Source organism: Anomaloglossus baeobatrachus, chromosome 3 (genome assembly GCF_048569485.1).
Source record: "Anomaloglossus baeobatrachus isolate aAnoBae1 chromosome 3, aAnoBae1.hap1, whole genome shotgun sequence".
Lineage (NCBI taxonomy): Eukaryota > Metazoa > Chordata > Amphibia > Anura > Aromobatidae > Anomaloglossus > Anomaloglossus baeobatrachus.
In genome coordinates, this window is record NC_134355.1 from 314,718,918 (window position 1) to 314,727,704 (window position 8,787).

General features: G+C 51.3%; 1 protein-coding gene across 2 annotated transcripts in view; it reads left to right on the plus strand.

The window, feature by feature from the left end:
• The window catches only part of LOC142295230 (amine sulfotransferase-like), a 91,397-nt gene extending 83,064 nt beyond the window's left edge, over nucleotides 1–8,333 (plus strand). For both annotated transcript variants that reach the window (XM_075338323.1, XM_075338321.1), the window contains exons 6-7: nucleotides 6,742–6,922; nucleotides 7,988–8,333. In XM_075338323.1, coding sequence (XP_075194438.1) covers nucleotides 6,742–6,922; nucleotides 7,988–8,118 — 312 coding nt within the window. In that variant the 3' untranslated portion in view covers nucleotides 8,119–8,333. The remainder of the gene's footprint in view (nucleotides 1–6,741; nucleotides 6,923–7,987) is intronic.
• Nucleotides 8,334–8,787: the final 454 nt, after the last annotated feature.

An 8,787-nucleotide genomic window follows, 5' to 3' on the forward strand; every position in this document is an offset into this window, starting at 1 on the left:
AAATAAATCACACCACAGACGGATGTTGGGTAGACAAATGGCCACAGCTTAATTATTGTTAATCATTATTTCCAAACCTTTCATATCACCCTATTGAGCCCTGACCTCCACCAACCACATATTCATTCCCCATGCCTCATCACTGTCCCCAAGGCAGTGAGCATGTAATTCTCTCATCGCCCAAACAACCCGCCTGCTGTGACAACAACATACCTTGGAACCGAGTATTGACCAAAATACCAAAACAGAAGGAGGGAGGGTGGGTGTTGATCAACGATCCAAAGTCTAGGAGGGAGGGAGACTATACAGCACTATCTTATAAACCCCTTTTTACCCCTCCCTCTCATTCCTGACCAATCACCATGCCTATAAATCCATATATTTACATGTGGTCATTTCGCATTTTTCCATTAGTTTAACCCCTCGCAGTCCTTGGCTCCTGTGTTACCTGCTATGGAGCCTACTATTCTATACACTCAGTAAAGAGTGTGGTCGGCTCTAAAGATTTTAAGCAGGATCTGCATAAAAAAGACGATGTGTATGTGAAGCCCCACAAGTGCAGTGTCGGTGCATTACCTTCAGGGACTCCACTCGGCTCGATCTTGTCACAGGTAGGAGATCTTCTTTTAGGATTGTCGTGACGCCACTCTCAGAATTGCGGTCAGTGGGGACCGCCACTGCAGGTTAAGGGATGCCTGGGGCTGATGGTGGGTGCAGCCAGCTGCAATAGCCTCCTGAGAGTGAGGCAAGCCCCAGGGCCCTGTGTAGGTGTGTAGAACCACAAGGCGCAGAATAACTCCACACAAGCAGAATGTCTTTCAGGGGTTTTACTCACAGTTGATGGCAGGGTGAGTAACCCGGGCGTAGCTGGGATGAACCAGGCCGGAACCAGGTATCCTTCAGGCTGACCGATGAGGGTGACCACCGACTCGCCTCCCTTAGCCCTTTGCGCTTTGGGGCAACCCCGACTTTTAGTCCCTATGGGGGTCACCCAGGGAAGTTGCTGAAGCCTCTCTCCCCTTCGTTTTGTCCGTTTGCTTGTAGCCTGGACCAGGACACTCCGGCTGCTTGCCTCCTGTGAACTATGGGCCCCAACTGTGGCGACGTGGCTGCGGACTCCTCAGTGTGTTCCTGGGGGTGTGAAGTGCCCCCTCAAGCAGGTTTGGCAAGGAAAGGTGGATCTATCCCTGCACTGGGACCTACTACCCGTTTGGGCCTGGTAACTCCCTAGCAGTCTCCTTACTTCCCACTCCGTTGCTCTCTCTTTAGCTGAAGATGGATTTCGGGTAGCACTACTAGGTGACCGTTCTCCCCCGTCGGTAGCCACTGCGCAGACGCTGTCAGACTGCAACAGCCCCAGGGGTCTGCTCCTGACGTCTGCTCCCCCTGAACTGCACACTGAACTGGCTCACTGCTCCTCCTCTCCTGTTCTTGCCTACGCCACCTAGCAACCAGGCTCTCCACCACACCCCTTGAGTGGAGATGGAGGCTTTTTACCCCCTCCACTATTCCAGTGGAGGTGAAGGCTTTGCCCCCTCCTGGGATCCCCAGGGGTCCTCTCAAAGGTACATGTGTGAGACCTGATCACTATGCGCCTGTGTAGTCACACCTCGGTCAGCCTTCTGGATTACCTGTATTGTACTGTCCCCAGCATGGGTGCAGTACTCAGTGGTGCCTGACCAGGTCAGGGGCGCCACATTCCCCCTTAGTTATCACCAGCACGTCCTCGGGCTGCAAGACAACATTTTAAAATGCATAAAACAGTAAAACATGGTAAAACATTTTAAAACCACCAGGTACCATACATCACCACCCTCCACCCACAAGTCCGTTAACCCACCCAAACCCTTTCAGGAGGCAGGTCACCGGTCCTTTTGGTAACCAGATCTGGGCCATCTACTTCCCCAGACCTTTCCTCCAATCTGCCTCTCCCGTTGGCCGCGCCTTCAGCCACTTCTGGCAGGATGTAGAGGCGGCTTTCATGGGCTGGTGGTCTTCAGGGCATACCTGGCCTGGTGGATCCGCGCCTTCAGCCTCTTCTGGCAGGATGTAGAGGCGGCCTCCACAGTTGGTGCTGACCAGGTACCCTCTTTGTGGTGGAGAGCCAGGCCCCATAAACAGGCATGCTCTCTGGTTGCAGGTAAGCCAAGGCCCCATAATGGACGTGCTCCCTGGTCGCAGGCGAGCCAAGCCCCTAAACAGGCTGGCCCTGGTGGTGGTACCCTCTGGTGTAACTATTTACACTGCGAGAGTTTGTGGCTATAGCCAGTTCATAGCCTTAAGGTTCATTTCTCACATTAGTTTATGTGGGCACATCTCTTAAACAGTAACGTTGCAAAAACTTTTCAAACTTGTCAACTGGTAACTTCTGTCTTTACTTTTCTCTACTCCTCCATACCAGGGCTTGGGCCTGTAGGGCTGCGGCACCTGTTGGTTTCTCGATCTCTTTCATCGTCCGTGGTGGTCTCAGCAGTGGGTTCTTTATCTCTCCTTTCTCTATCTCCGTCTTCTTCTGTGTCTGTTCCTTTTGCAGGACTGCTGTAAGGCTTTCTGGTACATGGGGTAACGTCAAGTGCATACCATCCTCTTTCTCCCTGATGCATTGTGAATTCCACTGTATCTCCCATCTGTAAGTTCCTTCCCGGATGTCCTCTGGGCAAATGGGCTCTAACATCCCTTCTATTCACAAATATGCCTTCTTTTATACCAGGAGCTACTATGAAGCCATATCCACTCTTCAAACTGAAGTCTTCCACAACTCCACGACAAAGTGGTCCTCTAACCTGGGATTTGGCTCTCCTCAGAAACCGTTTCTCCTCCAGGTCTCTGGCCGTGACTTCATCTTTATTCTCTGGAGACTGCGGTGCAGGGGAAAACTTGGTTCTACTGCGGCGCCGTGTTTTGCGGGCTTGATTCTGCTGGGTGGCTGCTTCACTGCCTGCAGGCCCCCAGGTGAGGTTTCTAGGCAACTCTTCCTCTTCATCCCAGCGGGAATACGGCAGCATCTCCGGCTCTGGGCATGGATCCACTGCTGATGGCTCCGGGGTCAGCTCCTCAGCTTCCTGGCCTCCTCTCCCCCTTAGTTCTTCTGAGCACTCCTGTTGTGGCAGCGCTGGGGATGGGTGTTCATCAGCAGGCCCTGGCGGAGGACTCTTTGGCGTGATTACTGCAGAAGTCGCCTTGGGGGTGTGCGGAGGGAGCAGGTACCGATCCACCATCTCCTGTGGGAACTGGGCCTCTAGGTCAGCCTTCAGCTTCCAGTATTCGGGGTCCTCTCCTATCAGGGACTTCCTAGCAGGGACCTCCTTAGACTGGGGAGCGGTGTCTGCTCTGGCCTTGCAGGCCGGGGTAAACAGAGGTACATTCTTGTCTTGGCGGGCCGCGCCCTGCATGGCGGCGGCCTGGTCTTGGCGGGCCGCGCCTGACATGGCGGCGGCCTGGTCTTGGCGGGCCGCGCCTGACATGGCGGCGGCCTGGTCTTGGCGGGCCGCGCCTGACATGGCGGCGGCCTGGTCTTGGCGGGCCGCGCCTGACATGGCGGCGGCCTGGTCTTGGCGGGCCGCGCCCTGCATGGCGGCGGCCTGGTCTTGGCGGGCCGGGCAGGGCATCGCTGCGGCGGCCTGAATTGGCGTTGCAGCTACAATGGGATCTGTGCAGGCTGGGCTGGGCGTCGCTGCAGCGATCGGAGCTTGGCGGGCCGCACCTGGCGTGGCTGCGGCCTGGTTCAGCACCTCGCCTGCGGCGTGGATGAGCGTCGCTGCTGCGGTGGGGTCTTGGCGGGCCGGGCCTAGCATGGCGGCGGCCTGGGTCAGCGTCACGCCTGCGGCATGGATGAGGGTCGCGGTGGCAGCCGGATCTTTGCGGGCCGGGCAGGGCATCTCTGCGGCGGCCTGGGCTTGGCGGGCCGCACCTGGCGTGGCTGCGGCCTGGTTCAGCGTCGCCGCGGCGGGCGCCTCTTCGGGGACTACGGGCGTGGCAGCAGGGGTCGGGGCACTCGTGCTGGCAGGGGCAACACTGGACTCACCCATCGGTAGCAGCATCGGGGTCTGAGTCGTCGCCGCTCGGTCTGGCACTCGTCGCGTGGCCCTCTCCTCGTAGGCCTGTACCGCCGTAGCCATCCCCAGGAGCTCCTTGCGTCCCTCGCTGAGCTGCCGTAGAACCCTGGTTTCTAGTTGGTCGCAGCACTGAGCAAGCTCTCGGGCCCACCAGGCAGCGGAGCCTGGCTCGGGATCTCTGCATCCAGACGCCATTTCCTCTAACAGCAGGCTTCTGGCTCCCTTTCTGTCCCGACGTCTCTGAACGCCTCCGCTCTCTTCACTGGCGAGGTCAGGACTCTGCAGGGGATCTCTGGGTAGCCACACCTCTTCGTGGGCGGCAACTTCTCCCAGCGCGGGCTGCTGTTGTTTTTCAGCGCGCTTTTCATGGTGGCAATATGGCGGCGCTTCCAATTTTTCAAGCGGACCGCCCAGGCACTTGGTCACCTGTCTGAACAGGTCTAGTCCTTATCCTGTTCGTGACGCCAGATGTGAAGCCCCACAAGTGCAGTGTCGGTGCATTACCTTCAGGGACTCCACTCGGCTCGATCTTGTCACAGGTAGAAGATCTTCTTTTAGGATTGTCGTGACGCCACTCTCAGAATTGCGGTCAGTGGGGACCGCCACTGCAGGTTAAGGGATGCCTGGGGCTGATGGTGGGTGCAGCCAGCTGCAATAGCCTCCTGAGAGTGAGGCAAGCCCCAGGGCCCTGTGTAGGTGTGTAGAACCACAAGGCGCAGAATAACTCCACACAAGCAGAATGTCTTTCAGGGGTTTTACTCACAGTTGATGGCAGGGTGAGTAACCCGGGCGTAGCTGGGATGAACCAGGCCGGAACCAGGTATCCTTCAGGCTGACCGATGAGGGTGACCACCGACTCGCCTCCCTTAGCCCTTTGCGCTTTGGGGCAACCCCGACTTTTAGTCCCTATGGGGGTCACCCAGGGAAGTTGCTGAAGCCTCTCTCCCCTTCGTTTTGTCCGTTTGCTTGTAGCCTGGACCAGGACACTCCGGCTGCTTGCCTCCTGTGAACTATGGGCCCCAACTGTGGCGACGTGGCTGCGGACTCCTCAGTGTGTTCCTGGGGGTGTGAAGTGCCCCCTCAAGCAGGTTTGGCAAGGAAAGGTGGATCTATCCCTGCACTGGGACCTACTACCCGTTTGGGCCTGGTAACTCCCTAGCAGTCTCCTTACTTCCCACTCCGTTGCTCTCTCTTTAGCTGAAGATGGATTTCGGGTAGCACTACTAGGTGACCGTTCTCCCCCGTCGGTAGCCACTGCGCGGACGCTGTCAGACTGCAACAGCCCCAGGGGTCTGCTCCTGACGTCTGCTCCCCCTGAACTGCACACTGAACTGGCTCACTGCTCCTCCTCTCCTGTTCTTGCCTACGCCACCTAGCAACCAGGCTCTCCACCACACCCCTTGAGTGGAGATGGAGGCTTTTTACCCCCTCCACTATTCCAGTGGAGGTGAAGGCTTTGCCCCCTCCTGGGATCCCCAGGGGTCCTCTCAAAGGTACATGTGTGAGACCTGATCACTATGCGCCTGTGTAGTCACACCTCGGTCAGCCTTCTGGATTACCTGTATTGTACTGTCCCCAGCATGGGTGCAGTACTCAGTGGTGCCTGACCAGGTCAGGGGCGCCACATTTACACATACCCTAAGAGTTCACTGGAAAACCAAACCATGTGCAGTATGCTATTTTTCTGTAAAAAACAATGGTATCAACTTTGGCCCTTGAATCATCAGACAACCACACATTGCAATCAATATCTCACTTTTCAACAAAAAGACGTTCTATCTATGTATGAATAATATTTGACAAGAAGCAATATAAAAGTTTTCATTAGGTCTGGACAAACTGAAGGTCTGGAAATAGTGGTGTACCACCCATGAGATGATGAGAGGTGCAAAGTGGCACAGCATTGTCCAGCGGAACAGTAACCCATCCCACCCAGTACAACCCCTTCCACCCACACTTTTGCCTCTTTTATTCTATTTATACGTGCTTGCCTGTTTTGTTTTGTTTTAGTTTGCTACTGTAGGCGGAGTTTACGTTTTGCAGATGTTTCACCTAATTCATCCTTTGTGACATTTTTTTAAAGTCACAAAATGTGTCACAAATGTATTGCAGTCGCCCTCTGGAATGATTTTATGAACTCCAAATATATATGTTTTTTCAACAGTTTTGCACCATTTTGCAAAACATTTGATTTTTTTTCATTAAAGAATTGCGGCCATTTTTGACTTTGTGAAAAATCAATTAAGAAAATACTCCAAATTGGCACAAAAAATGGCATTGAATACCACAAGATGAAAAAGTGAACGTGAAGCAAAAAAAAAAAAAAAAGCAATATATTTTTTTTACACAGAGAGACAAACTACACAAGGCAGAATTACAGGGTGAGTGGCACAGTGAGCATCTGAGCTGCATAATGTGGTGAAAAACAGGGAAATGTAATCAATGGTATTTTTATTGATTATGTCTACACATACAAAATGACCTTTCCTCCACATAAACAATGCAAATCACAAACAATAGTTAATAAAATTGGATAATAGCCACTTAAAGCCATGATGCTTGCACTCTATTGCTATAGAACTGGCAAAATGTTATTGAAATATTATAATTGACATAGATACATATTTAGTTCACTTGATTGCTTAAAATTGATGTTATATTGGTTATTTTTTTCTGTTTGTTTTAGGACCTTCGATCTAATGTGCTGAAAATCTGCAAATTTCTGGACATAAGCCTCGATGATAAAGCAATAGACATTGTGGTGGAAAAAGCTACTTTTAAGAACATGAAAGATGATTCTCTTGCTAATTATGAATTTATTCCAAATGAACTTTTAGACAAAAATAAAGGAACTTTTTTACGTAAAGGTAAGGTAAAAGTGAAGGGGGTGTTTGACTGTTGAAAGAAAAAGGCAAGAACTGTATATAAAATAAAAATATAGTCTGACTCTTTATCTCTTAAGTTCCCATTGATCTACGGTAGTATCTTAAGGCCCCGTCACACTAAGCAACATCGCTAGCAACATCGCTGCTAACGAACAACTTTTGTGACGTTGCTAGCGATGTTGCTGTGTGTGACATCCAGCAACAACCCGGCCCCTGCTGTGAGGTCGTTGATTGTTGCTGAATGTCCTGGGCCATTTTTTAGTTGTTGCTGTCCCGCTGTGAAGCACAGATCGCTGTGTGTGACAGCGAGACAGCAACAACTAAATGTGCAGGCAGCAGGAGCCGGCTTCTGCGGAGGCTGGTAACCAATGTAAACATCGGGTAACCAAGAAGCCGTCCTTGGTTACCCGATATTTACCTTTGTTACCAGCCTCAGCCGCTCTCACTGTCAGTGCCGGCTCCTGCTCTGTGCACATGTAGCTGCAGGACACATCGGGTTAATTAACCCGATGTGTGCTGTAGCTAGGAAAGCAGGGAGCCAGCGCTAAGCATTGTGCGCTGCTCCCTGCTCTGTGCACATGTAGCTGCAGCACACATCGGGTAATTAACCCGATGTGTGCTGTAACTAGGAGAGCAGGGAGCCAGCGCTCAGTGTGCGCTGCTCCCTGCTCTCTGCACGTGTGGCTGGTCACTGGTTGCTGGTGAGCTCACCAGCAACTCGTGTAGCGACGCTCCAGCGATCCCTGCCAGGTCAGGTTGCTGGTGGGATCGCTGGAGCGTCGCAGTGTGACATCTCACCAACAACCTCCTAGCAACTTACCAGCGATCCCTACCGTTGTTGGGATCGCTGGTAAGTTGCTTAGTGTGACTGGACCTTAAGCTCTGGTCATTATCTGCCATTCTTTGTATATAAGCTGAAAGCAATTATGTGTTGTGTAGACACAAGACTGCGCCATACTCCGTGGTATTTATGGGCATTCTTGTATTAGTTACATAGTTCAGTGTCCATAAAGATAGTGTCTCAGCTTTTTCTTTTCTTATTACCAGGGATTGTTGGTGACTGGAAAAATACAATGACAGTGGCACAGAGTGAGATGTTTGATAAAGTGTTCAAAGAGAAGATGGGAGATCTGCCAATGAAGATTATGTGGGAACTCAATGAAGAAACTGCATCTTAGAATTCTGTTTTTGTCATATACACTTTAGAGTCAATATTCTGTTTTAAACAATGTCTTGTGTTTTTGTCTAAATTGGTCCAGAAATTTCTTAAAGAATTTATGAAGAGAACCTTTCATGACTTTTTATGTTTTAAACCGGCTACATCCTAACATAGGCGCTGAGTAACGGGATTTTTTCTGTTTTGTAATAAACCTCTTAGTTTCCGAGTTTATAACGTTTTCATGTATATTTTCCATTCAACCACATGTGTGGTAACAGATTCTTCTTAGGTAGTGTGTACTTTTTCCATCTCTTTGATGTTGGCCAATCATAGGCATGAGAAGTCAAAGAGGTGGAAAATGCTGAATAAGCCCCAGCAGGAAAAGATGGTCTTGTGCACATCGCTGATGGAGCAGTGCAGGAAACCAATATCAATTTATGCAATGCAGGAGACAAGGGCCAACATCATGGGAGTATTAGTGGTAATCTGTTATGCACATAAGTATTCTAACATGGGTAAAGAGATAATATTGACTATCTCATATCAGCCGTACCCACACCCGCACCCAACAGGATAATGTACAGACTAGTATCCCTAGCTGCACGACATCATCATGGTTCTTGCAGAGACTGGAATAGCCATAGTCACACAACTACAAACCTACAACCCTGATCTGTCTACCTGAAAA